The sequence below is a fragment of the Rhipicephalus microplus genome, chromosome 7 (genome assembly GCF_043290135.1).
Source record: "Rhipicephalus microplus isolate Deutch F79 chromosome 7, USDA_Rmic, whole genome shotgun sequence".
Classification (NCBI taxonomy): Eukaryota; Metazoa; Arthropoda; class Arachnida; order Ixodida; family Ixodidae; genus Rhipicephalus; species Rhipicephalus microplus.
In genome coordinates, this window is record NC_134706.1 from 122,938,748 (window position 1) to 122,959,952 (window position 21,205).

Consider the following 21,205-nt stretch of genomic DNA (forward strand, 5'->3'; position numbering starts at 1 on the left):
ATGTTGGCTTGGTAAGAAGAGCAGAATATTATAATTACTTTAAGTTTCGAAGTGTGCTTGTTGAAACAGTATCTTATGTGACTGAAATTTAAAGAATTAAGATACCCAAAACATTGCCCTAAGGACACTTGCAAGGCACATGTAATGCATAATGCTACCATAAGACAGCTTGAAGCATTGCACAACAAAAGGATGCACAGATCACGTTGCTGCATATGGCAAAGTACAGTAAAACCTTGTTAATTCAAAGTCACTGGAACTGTGAGGAACAAATTAAGGGGGTTTTGTGAAGTAACCGAACATACAAAAAGTGCAATGCAAGGAACATAAATTTATTCAAATTAATCAGGGCTGGTCGTTTGTTTCGCCGGCTAGTTTGTGGCTCCAAGGGTTATGTTTTTCAGCATTACCTGGTCACAGTTTTGCTGCAAACAAGGGGGAATTCCGGACCTAACTGCTGTAAAAAAAAAACAAAAACAAAAAAAAGTGATCAACTAAAATGCGTGCAACACAGTAGTAGTGACGCCCAGGCAGCATGTCGCTTGCTCCTAGCTGTGTCAGCATGCACGTCTTAATGCGACCATACTCCTATTCTTTCTCGTAAAATGAAGAATTTAATAACGGACAGTGTGAAGAAATTTACGATGTGTTTTTGCTGGAAAACATCATTGAAACTTTTTACCAGAGTTTTCGAAGTAGGCGTTGCAAGCAAGACGTCCGCTAGCTGTGCAAGTGCGCGAATTGTTGGAGCAACCGGCACTCGGAGGTTCGCATACATCGCGGATTTCTCCAGACTGTCCTGGATAAATGGATAAATCGTGACGCGTTGACGTTGCGATCGTTGCGAGAAGCATGTGACATGCTGGCCGCACGTCACTGCTGTATTGCAGTGAAGCACGTTTTGTTTTCCACAGGCGCATATTCTAGCTGATCACGAGACAGTAATTTAATTTTTTGTGCTGGAAGTAGCAAGGTAGGGGTGCTTCAGCTACCACCCATTAGCATTGCTTAAGTACATTGCCTGGTGGCTTTTGAAGACCGCCGTTTTATTGAATTTGTGGCGAAATCGGAATCGGGAATGAGCACACTGCACCCAAATTTTTCGAATTGACCGTACTTGTGCGGACCACCGCTTCATATTGTCCGCTCAAACTTGCATTGCAAAATATGAGACCGCCGAAATACTTAGAATTGAGTGGGATTTTGAAAACACCAAATTAGAATTAGCGACCAATTACCGAATGAAAGGTACTACTATTTGGTTCATGTTGGCTTTTGCGATGTGCTACCGTAAGAGCATTTCAAGTGCGCACCGTAAGTGCATCGCAGAAGCCTACCAAATCTGCCAAGTGTACAACAAATAAGCGTGCATGCTGCCAGCATAAAAAGTAAGCTGCTGTCCAGGCAGGTCTTTGCACTCGGCAAACACCATTACGTTGAGGCACGGCAGCTGTGAGTGTGACACAGGGTTGCACTCAACGCACCTTGGCGTCGAGGTGTGAACCGCAATGAGTGCTCTGGCAATTCTTTCAGTGAGGGAGTCGAAGGTCTTTAAACGAGTCGATCCACTGGTCTTGTGCACTTAACTCATCACAGATATCTGCAGAAATGTAAAAACGAAAAGTTTCATGTCTACCATACATGACAAGCCACCCCTTGGCTGCCTTGAATATCTGCTGGCCACAAGTTGTTCTGGGAACGAGCTACACTCATAGACTACGCAATGATGCGTAGTAAAAGCGGGACCAAGAATTCAGATTTCTACTTACAAGTTCATTTCTCTAAAACACAAAACATAATGTTCATTGTTTAAGAGGCCCAATCACAAGTATATTTAACAATGCCTTGTGAAGACATTGTCATCTCCAGACTATTGCCTTGTAATTGCTGAAAACTTTCCTCATTTCGTGGGCTAGTGCTTGTTACATAGACAAGCGTAATGGATATGCTTAACTGTGCTTAATTTCAGATGGGAATTTTACAAAGTAAAGTTCATTTGGATGTCCCTACAATAGCTTCTCTAATAGCCCCTTTATGGCATTAATATTGCATTTATCATTAGGATGGTGGTCGTGGCAGTTCTCATTGTTGTTAGGCATACATACATACATACATACATATATACATACATACATACATACATGCAGACATACATACATACATATATAAAAAATGACTGGAAAAGAAAAAGAAGAGTGATGATTCTGTTCGGCATGGCTTAATAGGCTCTCCGAACCTGCTTTCGGAAATACACTCAAACCTCAATATAACAATCACACCGGCCATGAGAATACTTCATTATATCTGAAAATTCATTAAAAAATTATATCTGTGGCACCGTATCAATGACAGAGCCATTCTTTGTTATAACCAATAATTCATTATATCTGGGTTCGTTATGTCGAGGTTTGAGTTATCCTGGTGTTAAAAAGATGCAAGTGTGGCACATCTCTTGTTAAGGGGAGATGCGTGTCTTAACACAAGTTTTTTTCAAAATTACATATTTTTCATTTTTATTTGCTTTTGTAAGTTTGGTTTCTCTAGTTTCACAACAAAAAAACTGAAAATTGTAATGAAACTGAAAGTAGGTTAACCCTTTGCGGTCCAAAACTCTTACACAATTTCCGCCTCTACTGGTCCAAAACTATTTCACCAGTTTCTGGCATCAAAAAGAGTAACATGAACTGTGTAAGAAAAACTGACCTGATATTTTTCACTTCTGCATTCAGGTGGCAACTCCTTTGACGATATTTGGGCAGCGTATGATACCACTCACAGGATTCTCTGGGTACCGGCTGGGTTATTACTTCAGGTTTTGCAGAACGAGAATGTTTTCCCACTGCCGTCGTCGTTGTCTCCGTCACTCATTTCTGTCGAATCACTGTCTGTTGGAGGCACATAATTCTTTCCCTCAATACATTGTCCTCGCTTTCGCAAAAAGCACCACCGTAAATTGCATGCAGTAAAAGCGTGACCATGCTTCTCGGCGAACCACGCTTGAGTGGGTACGCTCTAGGCTCCGTGCTGAACATTGTGCTGCACCTTAGTGTAAAGACAAGTAAACCTTAACAAAGTAAGCTCCCTCATTCTTCAAGAGAAGGAGCTTCAAATAATCTGCCCAGACTTGCATTTTCAAATAAGGGACCGTGGAAATACTTCGAGTTAAGCAGGATTAAAAAGAAACAGTTCGAATTGAACAGGTTCAACTGTTACCGTAAAAGCTTGTTAACCCGGTTCTCACGGGACCAATGAAAATGTCTGAGTTAACTGAATTCCGGATTGATTGAACCATCAAAACAAAAGAAAAACGTACTCTGCAGAGACAAACCTTTACTTCATGAAAAGCTGCGTCAACTTAGTCGGCCTCGTCATTGGAATTAGTGATAGAACGATATTATATTATTCAACTCCATGTGGTGGTGGTGGTGGACACGCTCGCTGTCGGGAGAACTGATGCAGAACTCCAAGAGGACAGGACAGCAAGAGCTTTAGCGGCCTCTTGCACGGTGTGATGTCGCGTCGGCTCATCTTGAATGTCATCATCAGAACAGTGATTACTATCCTTTTCAAGCACTTGCGATAATATGTCATCATCAGTCGGAAAACCAGCAACAGCGACACTATCTTGATGCTTTCAGTAACTTCATGCTTTCAGTAACCGGAATCAGTTACCAAAAACACGAAGCCCCGATAGCCTTCTCTGTTATAACTGAGTTAACTGGTGCACGTCGAAATCCCTCTGAATTAACAAGCATTTGACACCATTGAAATATACAGTTTTGCTGGGACCGCGCCACGTGTTCGAGTTAACGAGATTAGGATAAATGAGCTTTTACTGATTTGTATAAGCAGGTTGAAGTGGTCATCACCAAAGCTGCCGTCACCTGAGGCACTGGGCAGCAACCGTGCATCTCGCAGACCTCTGTGATGTAGCGACATTTAGTGAAATGTCGGGGAAAGCCTTGTACATCTACTTCACAGTAAAGAATTTTTTCGGTTGGTCATTAGCGACACTTTTCTACTTGAGAATAGTGTGGTCCATTTTTCTCGATGACTGGTATGCCCTACAACGTTGAGACATTGCCCACAGATGGTGAACCGAATTGATAAAGTAGCTCGCAAACACTCTTGAAGAAGCTACTGTGAAATCGCAAGCAAGTTCTATTGTTCCGTGAAATCGTTCGCCTACGGTTAAAAAAAAATCTGACAGGGTTCGGAGGACGGGCCCTTGCTCAGTTGCGGGTGAACATTTTATATGGCGGGGGAGAACTGTCAAGAATAAAGGATGTGAACTTGTGCTTCGAGCGAGATAGTTTGTAGGGTGCGTAAAAACGGCAAATGTAAAGTTACAATCATATGAAGGGGGGGGGGGGGGGCATTTGCTCAGTCAGTCACTGGCGCATATTTCAAATCCCACGAAAAAGGTAGGAGGGCCTTTGCTTGGGTCCTGTAGTAATGCCATGTTTGGTGTGCCGCAGGTGATGATAAATGACAGGAATCGCCACGTTGAGATCTACCTGCACCTCAAGACCCCAGCGATGCTTATGGGCGAAGTGATCATGGACAATCCTTCGCGGCCCGGCAGCGCAGCGGCTGCCATGCCACTGCGCTGGGAGCGCCACCTTGCCATTGGCTGCGACTGCATCGGCGATACCGTGCGCATGGCTTCACTCTGTGGGGGTCTCTTCCTCAAGCTGGTCTTGACAGATCACTCCCTCGCGAGGCGCGTGATTGGCCGGCTCTCACAGCGTTGCACCCAGGGTACCCTGTTTTGCTACGCCCCCGTCCGGACCTACTGTCCAGATATCGTGGTGGGCCGTTGGACCGTCCAGGTTTTGGTAGGGACGCTCTGCATTTCTTTTGCAGGGGCTCTTCAACACTTGTTCAGTATGATGAGAAAGCGTGATAAGTAGTCGTGGCTCCAGAAAACAAAACTTGCAAGTCTGGCACGTATATCTTGGAATTTGAGATTCTCATAGTTGACTGGATATTGTTTCCTCTTCTCTCTGAAATGGTGCTACAAACTCGGATGAGCTCGCCATAAACCTGAATACAATTGGCCGATATGAGAGTTGTGCGCTGCGTACATACTGTGGCTGCACAGTAAAATTCAGGAGCGTGCCCAAAAATAGAAAATTTGGCAGAACCCATGTGCCTCGGGAATCGATAATATGCGAAGTAGGGGATAAAAGGTGACCGTTTTAACTTTTTATTGTGCAAAATATGAAGTTGCACTAAAGATATGCACAAGCGTACATACACACACGCACGTTAAGCAACCATCTATGTTTTATGTAACCAGTTATTTACAGTTTATTAACGATGTCAACGTTAACATAGTCTATATTAGCAACACCAGAGGTGGTAAGCTGATATGAAGCGCTGGTGCTGTTGAGGATGGTAGCCCTAGACACTGCTGCATAAATCAACTTCAGTGGATGGCGCTTGACCACAATTACCGTTAACCTGACCTGATGGCCACATCATTGGAGTACATGTGTAAATGTTTATAAAATTAACCCTCTCCACGTGTAGCTTTCAGCGCATTCTCTGGTGCAAAAGAAGAAAGCGTTTTGAAGGGTACGCCAAATTCCTGTAACTTCACTTGTAGTTCATGGATTCTAAAAAATTTTTGTGGCAGTTGATTCACGAAGCAACAAGCTCTGGTAGTGAAGCCATTCAACGTTTGCTTCGAAAAGTGTTGCGAAGCAACTTTATGGGGACTGCCTACCGCTCGGAAAAATTTTTTGATTGTGGCGCAAATGAAAAGATTATTTATCACATCGGTGGCAACGTGCATGCTTTCAGGCCAGAAACAAAGAAATACAATTTTTACTTGATGTTGAAAGTCAACAAAAAGTGACCACTAGCATCATGTGGTCAATCTTGACAATCTATTGGTAGGACAAGAAATCCTCGCAAGTAAACTTATTTTGCTTAAAAGCAAACACGTTTAACTTGAAATTGTATTTTAAGCACTTGAGGCAGCTTTAAGTTACACCAGAGACCAAATTCACCTTTTTTTTTTTCTGGCGTGCTCAAAGAGGCGCCCGGTGGCGCTGCCAGCAGTATGTTCGCTTGCCTTCATGCCTGCCTGCGAACGGTGAAGAAACATGACCACGGCGTCCGCCACCGCTCACGAAAGCAACAAAAAAGTGTGTGTGCCTAAAACGACCACTAAGATGTTTGTTTTTTTAATAACCAAACTTGAAGCCAGCAAAAACCACACACAGTTTGTTTTCGACTTTCACACCAGCACCGACCAGTGTTGTGGGCATTCATCCCACTGATGGAAGGAGACATAACAGGGGCAGAAACATTCTGTTTTAAAGATTTCTATGCACTTTCCAGAGAAACCGCTGCAAGGTTAGACACTTCACATGATACGCTTTTTATTGCAACACAAAACAGGAGAGCGACGAAAGACTGTAGACAGTGCCTTTAAAGAGGGTTACACTCGAACAATGAAATCCTTCAGCCACGCTAGTACTGAACAAGCACGATCATGTTAACTGCTTTTCAAGTCTGTTCCTAAAGGGGCCCTGCAACACTTTTTGAGCATGGTCAGAAAATGCTGCCGATCGGTAGTGGAGGCTCCCAACAACGCGCAAGCCAAATATAGCCCAGCTCGCGGCCTGGAATTCACAATAAATTATCAGACTGCTCGAAATTGCTTTCTCTTTTCTCGACAAATCGTGAAGGACGTGCGAAAATCACTCATAGCGAGCCCGTTTATCAGCCATTGGGTGATTTGAACATGACCCGCTCAATCGTTAGAGATCGCCGCGGGAGGCTGCGACTTGTCCATGCGTGCGTGTCCAATCACACTAAAAAAGTCGCGCATTTGAAGAAAAAAAAAGTGCTCAAAGTCATGAGGCGCACGTGACGTCTTTCTTGGCCCCTGCCATCCCTCCCTGCTTAGCTTCCAGCGCTTTTGTCGGAGAATGTCGGAGAGAAGAGAGAATGCAATTGCAGCATGTGACAAAACTTTGTAACTCCACTTGCACTGGGCGGATTTTTGAAATTTTCACGGCGTTGAATTCGTGAGGCAATAAGCTCTTCCAGTGAATTCATTCCATGGTTACTTGAAAAAGTGTTTCAGGGCTCCTTTAATATAAACCTCTTGCCTGGCGGCTTTGAAACAATGCTGGGCACCGTTTGAATATCAAATTCTAGCAGCCTGCTGAACACTGTCTTTTATTATTGCAGACGATGTGACTTTAGTATTGAAGCCAAAACAACTGATTTGCACTGTCCTGCAGTTATATGGGGTCACCCCACTTTCATCTTAAAAAAGGGCGCACGGGACACTTGGCTAAACAGTTTGCTTTATCTGTTGACATGCCTCTATGGCGTAACCTGGGAGAACAACGTTGGTTGCTCTAGCCTCTTCAAACTTGCACTCGCCGTAACAGTTCATTTGATTTGTATGGTTCCAATGGCACTCAAGTGCTGCGTTCAAACCAAGAGCTATCTGCTCTCTTCGGCATTTTTTAAAGAATAGGGAAAAGGGAATTTCTGGGAACGTACTGCCTTTCTGGGCATGCACTGCTTATTCAAGTTACAGATAGGGTTAATCAGCCATTTACAATTGGATGAGTGATAGCCTTCTTGACAGTTCGCTGCCCTGAAGTTGGAGCCATGTGCCGTGCTTTGCAACACTATTTCATGATCTAAATTGCCACATAGAGGGCACTACTCTGGAAATAATGTGCCACACTTGTAATCCCGCGTTGTGTGCCAGTCTATAGAGGGAAAGGAGTGCACTCTGCTATATGCCATAGGTGACGATTTCTTGGCCGCAAGTATGGTGGAACTGCTCTAAAGCCTGTGCCTCCTCCTTCAATGTGCCGCCAATTTAAAAGTTCCGAAAAATTCCTTCCTCTCTTAGCTCGTCACACTGTAGCTACACTGTAGTTCAACCTATTTGGGCGGCTAGTAACATTATGAGCTAAAACAAACTTGCGTTTATTTTTCCTGACTCGCTGGACACAGTAACTCCTTTTCTGGAGGTATTTGTACATGGCTATTATAAAATAATTTTTTCAGTGATGTATGGGTAGTACCGTATTTACTCGCGTAATGAACGCACTCGCATAACAAACGCACCTTCAACTTCAGTCATCAAAATTTGGAATTTTTTCTCCATGTAATGAATGCCCCCCCCCCCCCCCCCCTTACATTCATCCGCTGCAGTCCCGCTAAACGACACCTCCTCACCCTGCGGATCTCTTCGGTTTTTTATTACTTTGCCGACCCCTCTCAACCACCTCCGCTCGCTCCCTGTTTCTCCCTCCCTTCGCCCGTTGCCGCGTGCCTATTGCTTTTCTTTCTATCTGTGCCAGGCATGACCCCGTCTTATCCGTGAGCCACAGCAGGGTTCACGAGCGGTGCCAGTGTAGAGAAATCACAGCTGACAACCACACAGGGAGTGAAGGTCGCCAAACCGCCCGCGCCAACCCACGTGTGGCGCTTTCTGCGACGCCCCCTCTTTCTTTTTTTAGCTTACTTTCTTTTTTCTTCACTCTGTCTATTCATTCCTCGTTCCCCGATGAGTGTATCGGTTGAGGTGTCCACGTTAGAGACGGTTATCGGGCACTCCACACCTCTTTTTCTTACCTTTCTACATTTTTCTAAAAAATCACATTCCCCTCCACCCCCCCCCCCCCCCCCCCCAAAAAAAAAAAAGCCAATCACGTGCAGGCGATTTTTGAACTATGTGAGGATTCGCTGTCGCGAAGGGTCATCCGTCGCTATCAAGTCACAGGTTTCTGGAAAACCAGAAAAAATTTCTTGTCGTCCAGAGAAGATCGCGACGATTTCCGCAACATGGTAGCACCCCCGATTCTTGTTATCTAGGCGTAGAGGCACTTCTCATGTAGAAGCGAGGTGGCAGTCGTATTTTGTCGTTAATCTTGTTATCAACGGTTTGTTTTGATGCTTTGGGGGTAGCTTGCTGCAATGTCGGTTACTTGCTTCCACGACCTCGTGCTTGCTCAATGTTAATGGCGGCATCACGGTCGGTATGCAAGGTTGCCGCGAAGTTGGCAAAAGGCGTTGTAGCGTCGTAGCGCCCGTTTTTGGGCGCCCCTCGAGATCACAGCAGATACCACTGTTGCAGTTAAACGATTGCGAGAAAAGATAGCCGCAAAACATTTTTATAGCATGCGTGGGCGGCCAGGTACAGCTTGCAAAAGATCGCGCCATCAACCACTGAAGATGAGTTGAGTGCAACAAAGAAGCTGTTTCCAAACAGTGTACGCGTATGTGAATTGCAAAAGGCTAAGCGCCCTAACTTTTTTTTTTGCATTATGGCATTTTTCGCTCCTCCCGAAAGTTTTTATAAAATTTACCTCGTGTAATAAATTCACCCCCCAACTTTGCTCCGATTTTTCGAGAAAAAAAGTTCGTTCATTATGTGAGTAAATATGGTATTCCTATATCGGCGTGAGCCCCAGGAGGGTAGCAGTATGTAAAATTAACAGTAATGTATTCCAGCCAGAGAAACACAGCAGCAAAAGCTAGTATTTATTTTTTTGCAACTACCATTTTAAGACAGCATCTTTGGGTACAGTGCGAGACCAGCGAAGACAGAAGAGTACAGTTGAGACACAGACAAGTGCTGACTCATAACTGGAAAGCTTTATTTGAAAAACACATGAATGTCAGTCATGAAAAAAAAAGAGCAAGGTATCAACATTGCGCAGAAGTGTTTAAACTGAGTAAAAATTACATAGCGTATCACGCAACAGCACATGTGCAGACGAGATGGGCGGACTTGTGCTGAGAAGTTAGGTGGTGCACTACGTAACATTTTCTATTCAATTATAGCACTCCTGCGCAAAAGTGGTACGTCTTTTTTAAAAAAAATTTTATTGCTGTCACGATCATGTGCTCTTCGAATAATACTTCTCAGTTGCGAGTAAGCACTTGTCTGTGTCCCTTCTCTACTCATCCGTCTTCGTCGATCTCGCGCTGTACCCAAAAATGCTTCCTTACCAGCCAGCCCAACTTTCGATATTACACTCGAAGCTCATTATAACAATGTTCCATTTTGCTCGAAAACAGGTTTGTTATATCCGAAAATTTGTTATAAAGGTTCATTTTTAACACTATATATGTTGTAAGGCCATTTTTTATGTTTTTCATTGTAACCGATATTTCGTTAAAGGGGTCTTGAAACACTTTTTTTAAGTAACCATGGAATAAACTCTGGGAGAGCTTATTGCCTTAGGAATTAAACGGCCTGCCTTGCCGCAGTGGTCTAGTGGCTAAGGTACTCAGCTGCTGACCCGCAGGTCGCGGGATTGAATCCCGGCTGAGGCGGTTGCATTTCCGATGGAGGTGGAAACCCTGTAGGCCCGTGTGCTCAGATATGGGTGGACGTTAAAGAACCCCAGGTGGTCAAAATTTCTGGAGCCGTCCACTACGGCGTCTCTTATAATCATATGGTGGTTTTGGGACTTTAAACCCCACATATACATCAAATCAACGAATTAAATGGCGTAAAAATTTTAAAAATTCGTTCAGTGCGAGCTGAGTTACAAAGACTCATCGCATGCTGCAATAGCATTCTCTCTTTTCCCGTCTCGACGAAAGCGCTGGAAGCTAAGCAGGGAGGGATGGCAGGCGCAAAGAAAAACGTCACGCATGTCTTGTAACCTTAAGCACTTTCCTTTTTTTTTCTTCAAATGCATGGCTTTTTCAGTAGGATTGCATGCACATGCGTAGACAAGTCGTGGTTTCTTGCTGTAATCTCTGTGACACCGACTGAACGCGCCATTTTCAAATCAGCCAATGGCTGATAGATGGGCTTACTACGAGTGATTTTGGGGCATAATCCGCGATTTTTCCAGAGAAGAGAAAGCAATTTTTAGCTGACTTCGATAATTTATTGTGAATTCCATGCTGCGTGCTGCGCTCTAATATTTGGCTGGTGGGTTCTCGAGAGCCTCTACTACCAATCGGCTGCATTTTCTGACCATGCTCAGAAAGTGTTGCAGGGCCCCTTTTAGTGTGCTTTTATTATATCGAGGCTTGAGTGTATTGCCGTTTTACAACCGTTAAAATCGAAGGGGTGTAGCAATGCGTGTGGTGGATGTGGAATACCAGTTTTGAACAAAGTTGCGAGTTGGGCCTGTTGGAACAGATCGTTAATTAACGGTTGTACTGAGTGCTAACATGAGACACTGGATGAGAGAGCAAGCACGGCATCCCTGTTCTTTTTCATCCCACATGTCTTATTTATGCTCACTATCATAAGAACCATTTCCAAATTTTTTTTTTTTGGGAATATCAATCGTATGGACACTCTATGCACATTATTTGCAATGCTGAGAGGTTCTTTATGCATACTTTGTATACAAGCCAAAAAAAAAAAAAAAATGTCGCCACTAGAGTAATCAAACAATTACGGTCCTTCACTCTGAACCTAACGGTCACAGCATTCCCAGATTGCGGTGGCTGCATTTCGATGAAGGCTGAATGCTGCAGGATCATGTACTCGGATTTAGGTGCACGTTAACCCATTTCGTTTTTTTTGTTCAATATTTTGCTTCTAAAAAGCATGTTTTCAATGAGGAAAAAAAGGTGCAGATTGAGTCAGTTAATCACCATGTAGCCTATTAGTGTGGATTTCATAGCCCGCGAATGGTCATCGACGAGGAACTGGTAAATATAACTTGTCCTCAAAGTCAACTTCAATATTCGCATAATTAGTAGCACATGAAAAGTTGTATCATGTCTAGTGGCCGGATTTTTAGGCACTAAAAAAGTGTGTTTTAGGTGCCAAACACAGGCAGGTAAAACACCGTTTTAGACCCTCAAAATCCAAATTACAGGTGCAATAAATTTCTACAAAAATTGAATTATTCCAAAACAACGACGTGGGTGACTTGTATCTCTATGGCAAGATGAAAAAAAAAAAATATTGTTTAAGATAACATAAAGGTACCAACGATTGAACATAGGCATGCATTTTCCGCGCAGTTCGCAGTATCTGGTCTTTTGTTTTATTGCTTAGCATTGTGCGTTAAGTGTCCACCATCCAAATAACACTTTCCTGGGTCTCTTTTGTTTCGTTGACTGGGAAGGGCAGTGCAGGAGCAAATAACCAGACCACTGGTACCCCAGAAAAGAGGGTGCTAGTTCTAATCGTGTAGGGCGAATTTCTAGCCTATGGTGCACAGGGCACTCCGAATCATTCCTGTTAAGATTTGCAAAAAACATGTCGTAGAAAAACGCTCAATTTCAAATGAATACCGCTTGCCCTTCTCGTGGGCGTGCGCTCCAAGATCTAGGAAGTGTGACGTTACAGCAAGGAACGCCGCTCCTTTACGTTGACATTGGTGGGCTGATGTCGCATACCGTATGCTCTTCATCAGAACTTCATTAAATGCTAGCTATATCTAGAAAAACGGACGGAAAATGTCCTGTCTCCCGATTATATCCTGCATTTTAAACGGTATCTTATTAAGAGCGTTGCACGGAACATTACTCTACTTGGCATGTGCAATTTGTGTGAATGAAGAGCACTTTGATTTGGGATAGCCACTTCATATCATTTTGAAAGGGAAGTGCAAAGACAAAGGGAAAAGAAAGACAGCACTCTTTGTCTCTGTCTTCCTTTTCCCTGTGTCCTTACACTGCTCTTTCAAAATCAGTATAATGAAGGAAAGCTGAGAAAAATAATAAAACACACAAACAGAATCTCAGCTTGTTATTATTTCTATTTTTGTTTTGAATAGCCTCGGGATGCTATTCACTAATCGGCCCTCGTTCAGCGTCCGCCTCGATATACCGGTCGCTGTAGGATGTTCCACTGCTGACCCGAATGCCGCAGGTTGGATTGTGGCCACGCCAGTCACATTTCAGATGGAGGCGAAAAAGTAGATGCCCTTCTACTGCGCGATGTAGGTGCACGTTGTAAGAACACCGGATGGTCAAAATTTGCGGAGACCTCCACTACGGCGTCCCTCATATTCATACCGTGTTTTTTTTACGTAAAACCACACATACTAACCCCAGCTACTACTACTACTACTACTACTACTACTACTACTACTACTACTACTACTACTACTACTACTACTACTACTACTACTACTACCACCCCATTTCGCTTGTGTTCGTCTTCTCGTCGTTCCTGCATTGTGCCTTCGCCAACCCTGACAACGCTTAGCTTGTGAATGGTGCGTCGTCTCTGACTGCTGTTTCAGCGGAGTGACGTGGTGTATCGCGGTCACAATACATGATCCTTGCCAGCCTCTGCTTAAGTCATGCAAAGTCATGCACTGACTGATATATCCCACAGAAACTTGTAATACACCACAGAGAACACCGAAACAACACAACATCGATGGCGTACGTGCACAAGTAGGCTGGGGCACGTCATGCTTGCGTGACCTTGCTTACGCGTGTTGTTCTTGGTGCATATGCGTCATGCGATTCTCCAGCCCCGATACCGAAGAAAACAGGGAAGGAATAAGGCTCACAATGGCTACATGGAACGAGAGGCTAGGGATTCAAGCTTGCTTCTTCGCATCATGCTTTGGTGGCTCGTAGCGAACCAATTTGAAAAATCACCATAATAGAATGTGTCTAACTAGAACTTATTATGTCACTTAGAGACGAATGATTAAAAAATAAATTACAAAGAATAAAAAGACGTGCACATCATATTTTTTTCCTGAAGGCACTGAAGCAGATGGGTTACAATGTTAAAGAAAACACTCCTTCATTGGCACAACACACTTTGCTCTCTTTATAAGCCATTTCGTTCTGTCATCGGACAAACAAAAAACAAATTAATACAAATATTATATCTGATACCACATTCTAATGTCTTCATTACCATTGCGTGAAGAGGACTGTTTAGGTACATTCATTATCGAATGCGAGTTTTACGATGAAATGCTTGACATAGGAGCTTTAACCACAGTTTAATTCGACGCGATAATGATAATTCTCATCCTTGTTCATTTTTCTTATTGTTACAGCTATGATTTTGAGTAATGGCTTGGGACAAACCTAGAAGCTGTGTTCTGTATTTTGTCATGTTTGTCACTTAAAATCATATGACAAAGGAACTCATACGGAACAAGCGTATTAAAGCATACGGTGAATGTATGCTAAATACACCATTGAGTAAACATCCCGGCGCCTGTCTCAGGCTTCGCTGTATAATGTATGATGATTTGGCGACCTTCGCCACCACTGAATCAACAAGAGCATTCCACGAGTGGCCGGTCCTTCATGGTTTTTTATTCGTTCTCCAGCTACCCGTGGCTGCCCAGAAAAATCTGCTCTTCTTTTCCCACTGCAATACCAGGTTTTCAGGGTGGTTCTTCAGTTCCTTCAGGGCACTGGACAGCTGTCTGTAGAAGGTGGTTGCCGCACCCACAGCCATAGATGTTACTTTTATTTTCTTACCATATCTTTAATTCTCCCTCCTCCTTTCCCAGCAGACGCTGAGACATGAGTATGAACTCTCAATGAAGGCTGATGACTTTCTGTGTGGTGCATTCTCACTGCTCAGTTTGCTTTTAAGTTACTGCCAGTACAAGCGTTGGCACTCGTTTATTAGAGGACGAGCAATATACCGCATTTACTCGCGTAATGAACTCGGATTCTTTTTTTAAGACAAGTTCACGCCAATTAGAGAGGAGGGTTCATTACGCTGGAGAAAAAAGTCACGGGAATTATAACAGCAAAAGTTTCGCATGACGGCTTTGCTTGTTTTGGCCCGTGAAATGTGTGACGAATCTTTTTTGCAGCCCAAAGCTCTTTTTTTTTTTTCTCTCATAACGAAAACGCATGGGTCGATGCCAAAGTGTCATCCAGCCGCTTGGCCCATCGCTCTAGCGCATGCTTTTAGTAATCAGCCGTGTGTAGCTAGCGTACCTGCTGAACGCACCCCAAATGGAAGGTGTCCCAAATAAGTTCACAATGACATACAACAAAAACACAGTGTCGGACGGCGGTGCACAAACATTGAGGTAGACATTGCGGCTGCACAATGCGCGCTCGATGTGGTGGGTGTGGTTGTGCTTTGCATAGGTGCGAGATTCTGGCTATACGTGGCAGCACCGTCCCAGGTGCTGCCACTTATAGCCCGTCCCAAGTGTGGATAGGCGGTCGGCGGCGCGTATACAAATACACGCACCAGCGCTTTGTTGTGTGCGGTCTGAGCAGATTCTCGGCAGATAAAATGCGTTGACTGCAGTTTACTGTTAATATCTACTGTTAATTGAATTGGTGTGTGATGCGTAAGCAACTTTAACATTACCCGCAAGTAAATCGCATTCTGTCGTTCATAGGGATGCTCGCCCTGGGTGACTCTTCACGCTTTCTCACTAAATCATGCCTTAGCTGTGTTGTTTGTACGTGGTTAGCTTGCGTTCTGCCTGCTGTGCACTGCTGCAGCGTGACTGAAACGGCGATTCATTCAGTACCACTGTTCGCACCTTATACGCATATATTTTTTTCTCTCATTCTGTTCACCATGAATTGTGTGAAAGTCGATAAGTCTAGTAAGGAAAGCTTAGTGGCTGACGGTGCTTCACGCTACACTGCATTTATCACGTGTACGCACATGTTCTTGCACCAGTAAAAATCTTATATAAGAGCTCAGCAGAAAGGTTTCATCGACGGATTACGTGCATGGTGGTGCTACAACAAAGGCCTGGATAATGGGACAAGCATGTTTTTTTTCTGACAAAAAGTTACGGCTGCCTTTCGTCGGTCACTAACAATGCTACACAAATGCTGTCAATAATGTACAAAAGATGAAATATCAGTGAAATGACACATTGTATATAAAGCATGCCATCTGAATTAATTTTTAACGTCTGGGCTCTTCAAAGCATTTTTAAATCTATGCACACAGTTGCGCACGGTAACTCTGTCTTAATTAGAGTGTAAGTAACGAAGTCTCACAGGTTATGTGAGAGTAATATCCACATAGAAATATAGTAATATTTCTATGTAGTGGTACCACGGCCAGATAAACACAACTAAGGCTCTTCGCATGATTCATAAACTACAGTGCCATGCCATAGTTGTACACCTACCAACAAATGGCGCTCAAGTGCATGACCTAGAGCTTTTTTTTTTACAACCGAGTCACCATAAAACGCTGCATTCACAAAGCATTTAATAATCATGTGTGGGAGGATTTAAAGAGCATTTTGCGATGCGCTTGTAACAGAAAGCGGCATTCACTCTGAAGTTTTTCTGGTGAATGGAGAGTACGACGACATTAAACAACACTTTAGAAAGTTGCACTTGTCGATCTTATTACAATGCATCAGCAGCTGAGCAAGATCAAATGCTTTCGTACGTCCTTTCAGGCACACGTAGAAACAGTTACACTCACGCTGACATGACCGAACAAACCACACTTCGAGAACGTGCATGACGTACGCACACACAGAAAGACGACGTGGCTAGCAGACGATGCAAGGAGCAATCCACGCTTCACCATTTTGCCCAGTTGCCACCAGGCGGTGACTCTGCTCGATCTCACGGCCAATATCAAGTGCGCGGCGCGTTTCTACACCGTGCGTGGGCCATTTTGGAGGCCACGCCCTTTGTTTTTGTGCCACTGTGCTTTCGTGGCGCTTTCAGCAAAGAGGTTTCTCCAGCATTCGAAAGATGGCGCTTTGCTGTAAAAGGCGCGATTTTCAAATTTTGACTTGCATCGTCAACGCTCGCAACTGTTTGGCATTGTTGCAGATCTGTTTTGACCTCTATTGTGCAGTTATTTTGTCATATAATGGTTTGATTGAACATTGTTTGAATAATTAACGGCACTGGCTATCATACCAAAATAAAATGACCATATAGATCAAAGAAGTTTTTTTTTTTTTTTCAATGACCAAGGTGGGGGGTGGGTTCTATGCGAGTAAATACGGTATAAAAGTTGCATCTGCTGTGGCCAGGTGCGGTAGTTATTAGAGGTCACCCCTGGCGAAAAGTGGGGAAAATGAAGCTTGAGCACCCGTACACAAGGCAGTGTTGACATAACATTCTTGTCTACATACTTGCATAGTAATCAAGAGATATTTTGACTAGTATAACAAACAAATGTCAGAACTACTCGTAAACATACTTTAAAGATGCGAAAAGAGATAAGTAACTGCGCTGAAAAAATTGTGTTGAATCATATACACTCAAAGGTCATAATCTGACACAAAAACATTGTTATATATAAATGTTCATTATAAATGAATATTTGTAACACTATCTATGGCAAAGCTGTTGGTCATTTTGTTATAATCGATAATTCGTTCTATTCAAATTCATTATATCGAGGTTTGAGCATGTTTAAGCCTGCTGGCTTTTAACATTTTTAATTACTACAAAAATTTATTGCACCAGTGTTTAAAAGAACTAATTACATTATGTAGTGAAATAAATGCGTTGTAGTAGGAACTGATAGTTATGTTTAGAGAAGTTAAAACGTAAGAAAAATCGTGACATTTTTTACCGTTGTTGCCATAATCAATACCCTGTTTCTGATATTTGTTTGGGAGATATGGTAAATGCCGGTAGCATCTGATGACATTGCAATGTGCTGTCATAGACCTGTCACTCTTGGCGTGCCTGTTCAGGGGAGGCTGTGTACGCAACGTGATTCTCTGCATAAACTTCCCAGGCACGCTGCGAGGAAATGGAGAGGACTTTGCCGTTTCCCTGTGCCTATGCATTCAAGGCAGCCCTGCACATCACGTTTGATGTTCTCGATCAGATGGCGCTTATGTCGAGGACCACATTTGAGAAGCTTATGCGGGACATCAAGAAGCGATCAAAGGAGGAGCCGCTGGTCGTCGAGCGGGTGCTGAGCCACATTGTGTCCAGCATTGACGCGGGCAACGTCGTGATGTTTGGGCCAGCCTTCTACGCAACCTGCAGCCTGTTTAAGGACGAGAAGCCGCCGCAGCTGGCCCGTGGCACGTGCCTCGTGCGGAGCGTGTTTGTCACGCCTGGCCGGCTCATTTTTCGTCCTCCGCAGGTATGCGAAGAGAGTTCTTAAAATCAAAAGTAGGAACTGTAGTGGTACTGTATTTTCTCACGTATGACATGTCCCTACCTGTTATGCACACCCCTGACAACCATACACAAAAAAAATTAATATAGGGAAAATGGCTTTAGTGTATTACAGTGACGTAGATTTTCTTGCATTACCATGAAGTAGCAGCATGAAACAAACTCGCCACCTTACTTTGGCTTTGACGTTTCCGTATATTTTGTGCGGGTTTTATGCGACGAAATGTGGTATTTTTTTTCTGGATACACTCAATCCTCATTATAACAAAGTTGCATCTTGCAAGAAATTAAGTTTGTTATATCTGAAAATTTGATAAGAAGGTTAATCTTACACTGTATCTATTGCTAGGCTATTTTTCATTTACTTCATTATAGCATATATTTCATTATGTTTGTGTCCGTTATATTGAGTTTTGAGTGTACATGATTTTAACAAAGTGCAAGCAAGACATGAGAGGCGTGAGTTGTGGCTACCTATGGCGTATTGGTATAGAATGCTGCTTCACTGCTAGAGCTCGCTGTTAACTAATAAGGTAAGTGTCATTGTGCTTTGTGGGTAGCCCTTTTGGACATCTTTTCGAAGATGTCCATTGCAAGTACTGTCACTCTACATTGTGCATGAACGCATGTGATTTGTAAAAATTTGAAATGCTCATTAACCAACTTGAGAAATGGATTTCTTGGGTGTAAAGCAGTCTCAGTATGTTTTGACAACTTACATGGATGGATGAAACAGCTCAGCTACATGTAGGAAGCCTTTGAATGGTATTATAGCATGCTATTTTCACACATGTTGATGGGAGGCTATGCACTTTCGGAGCTGTGACCCCGCCTTTTCTTATGCCTTGCAGGCACATGTTTACTGCGTGTGCGTGGCGGAATAAATCTAAGCTTAAGTGAGGATTTTCATGTTTGTCTTGCTGCTGTAATGAGCAGCAGTTGGAAAAAAACATAAGACCAATTCATTCTTTGAAAGTGTGTGACCTGCGGAGCTGAGGGGTGAACTTCCACCTCTGCAGCTGTCACCATTCTTCAATAGCCCCCTGGGGTATTTGCGCAAGCGCAGTCGGTCAGCTTGTACTTGCCATGCACGATCATGCCAGCACAGCGCCTGATTGAGGTGGCACACCTTGTACGAAATGCATGTAGTAAAATTGCTGTTTCAACTCGAATGCATTAGTCCGACTTTCCTGCTTCAAAATGTGCCACTGTTCTCTAGGGGGACACCAAGCATTATTTGTATGCAGAAGCTGTTGTGCCATTCGCAGGTCCTTTGTAAAAGCAAATTTTCTTACAGCAGGCGGCCTGTCCTTCCTCATTTATTCCTCCTCCTCCTCTTACAGCAGGCGGCCTGGGTGGAGTTGTGCTGTCATTAACACTGCCATGGAAGCGATGAGAAGAAATTCAAAAGATATATTTTGAACAATTTCACATGTGCTTACGTTGCACCCATTATGTACACTCAAACCTCATCATAACAAGGTTGCATCTTACAAGAAAACAACTTTGTTGTATCTGAAAATTTCTTAAAAAGGTTCATCATAACACTGTATTGCAAGACTATCTTTTGTTTACTGCGTTATAACCAATATTTCGTTATATCCATGTCTGTTACATTAAGGTTTGAGTGTATTTCAGTTTGTGCATAGGTATCTTTTTACATGTACTGTGGTAAGACTATTTACTGAAATTGCATTTTGCTGCAGGTTCACTTTGAGAACAGGATTCTGCGCGAGTTCAACGCGGAATTTGCCATACGAGTGTCGTTCAGGGACGACAACCTGGACAAACTGTCCTTCTCACTCAACCTGCACTCGTCACGGGATGCGATTTTGAATGCCGTCGTCGCCCGCTTCCTGCACGATGGGCTGCAAGTTGGCACCAGAGAGTTCAAGTTTCTGGCACCTTCCACTAGTCAGCTTCGTGACCACGGGTACGATTGAATGAAAACATCACAACTTGTGTTTAGTGCAAGGAAACGCGAGGACACAGCATGACCAGCTAGCCTACTGGTCGCTTTTATTGAGAATGGCAGTTTGAGCTTGGTACTGCATTGAGCAAGCCTGGGCAAACTAACAATATAAAATATAAACTGTACCGCGTGTCATTCTTTGAAATGTTGGTTTCACTGCGGGGCAGATCTGCTAGGCTGTGGAGCAAGCTATGCGGAAAGCATCTGCACTGCTGCAAATCAAGAATAATTGTACATGCTATCTTCACCCAGATACAGCTTTTATGGGTTAAGTATAGCAGGTTATATGCTAGACATACTGTTTGAACTTGCTGACATTGAACTACACGACTATTCATTCCAAGTTTGCTTCAAATCTGAAATTTACCATTTTCTCAATTCCAACAGCGAACCTTGTGTACAGTAGAACCTCGTTGATACGCTTTAGAAAAAATGCGAAAAAAATAAACGTACGATGTGGGAAAACGTACAATCAGATTCTAGAAAAAAATGAGGCTGACAAGTTTATATAGATAGATGTAAGAGCAAAAAACATCTATTTCTCGAAAAAACATTGTAATGTTCTGCGGCTGCCTCTCACCTTTGGGCAAGAAAAGCCGCTTCTGCACGCTTTGCAGATTCTTGTCCGCATTTTTATTGTTTTTTCTGTAAAAGAAGCTTTGTAATGCTTCCAGTCCAGCAAGGGCTTCGGCGAAGTTAGCCGGTCGGCGCACATTTTCGTTCTCGCCGCCGTCTCCCGGTGCCTTGTACCCCGCCTCCTTAGCTTCATTGCCCCCCCCCCCCCCACCTCCATGACAATTTCGGTGCCACTTAGCGAGTTGGGACATTGTCATCTATTAAGGCGAACTTGGCGAAGGGCGCGTCAGCGCCGGTGGAGAGGAAATCCTCATCGACGTCGTTATCGATGTCAAACACGCATGTCACAGAGTTGTCTTTGCTGCCCTGAGTCCTCTGATGCAAACTACTGCCGAAAACCGCACTTCCTGAACAGCTGCTCTTTAAGGGGCCCTGAAACACTTTTTTTGGTTAACCATAGAATTAATTCACTGGGCAAGCGTATTGCCCCACAAGTATTGCCCCACACCACAAAAATTTTTAGAATCCGCCCAGTATGAGTGGAGTGGAGATTTGTCACACGCTGCGATTGCATTCTTTCTTCTCTCGTCCTGACAAAAGCGCTGGAGG

At 43.5% G+C, this 21,205-nt stretch overlaps 1 protein-coding gene and 1 long non-coding RNA gene across 9 annotated transcripts in view; one reads left to right on the top strand and one right to left on the bottom strand.

Moving 5' to 3' along the window:
* The window catches only part of LOC119179556 (uncharacterized), an 87,634-nt gene that overhangs the window by 9,712 nt on the left and 56,717 nt on the right, over positions 1-21,205 (top strand). For 3 of the 4 annotated variants that reach the window (XM_075869624.1, XM_075869623.1, XM_075869625.1), the window contains 3 exons: positions 4,479-4,838; positions 17,657-18,013; positions 19,755-19,981. In XM_075869624.1, coding sequence (XP_075725739.1) covers positions 4,479-4,838; positions 17,657-18,013; positions 19,755-19,981 — 944 coding nt within the window. The remainder of the gene's footprint in view (positions 1-4,478; positions 4,839-17,656; positions 18,014-19,754; positions 19,982-21,205) is intronic. The other variant, XM_075869626.1, reaches the window with a different exon arrangement.
* LOC142767607 (uncharacterized) lies at positions 312-16,647 on the bottom strand. 5 transcript variants are annotated; one of them, XR_012885049.1, is made up of 5 exons: positions 16,427-16,647; positions 6,018-6,094; positions 2,704-2,885; positions 1,485-1,600; positions 312-457 (listed from the first exon to the last, which is right to left on the bottom strand). It is a non-coding gene; the product is annotated as an uncharacterized LOC142767607 (long non-coding RNA). The 5 variants fall into 5 exon arrangements; XR_012885050.1 differs by having other exon boundaries at positions 6,018-6,090; positions 16,427-16,646; XR_012885051.1 differs by lacking the exon at positions 6,018-6,094 and having other exon boundaries at positions 2,704-2,881; positions 16,427-16,626.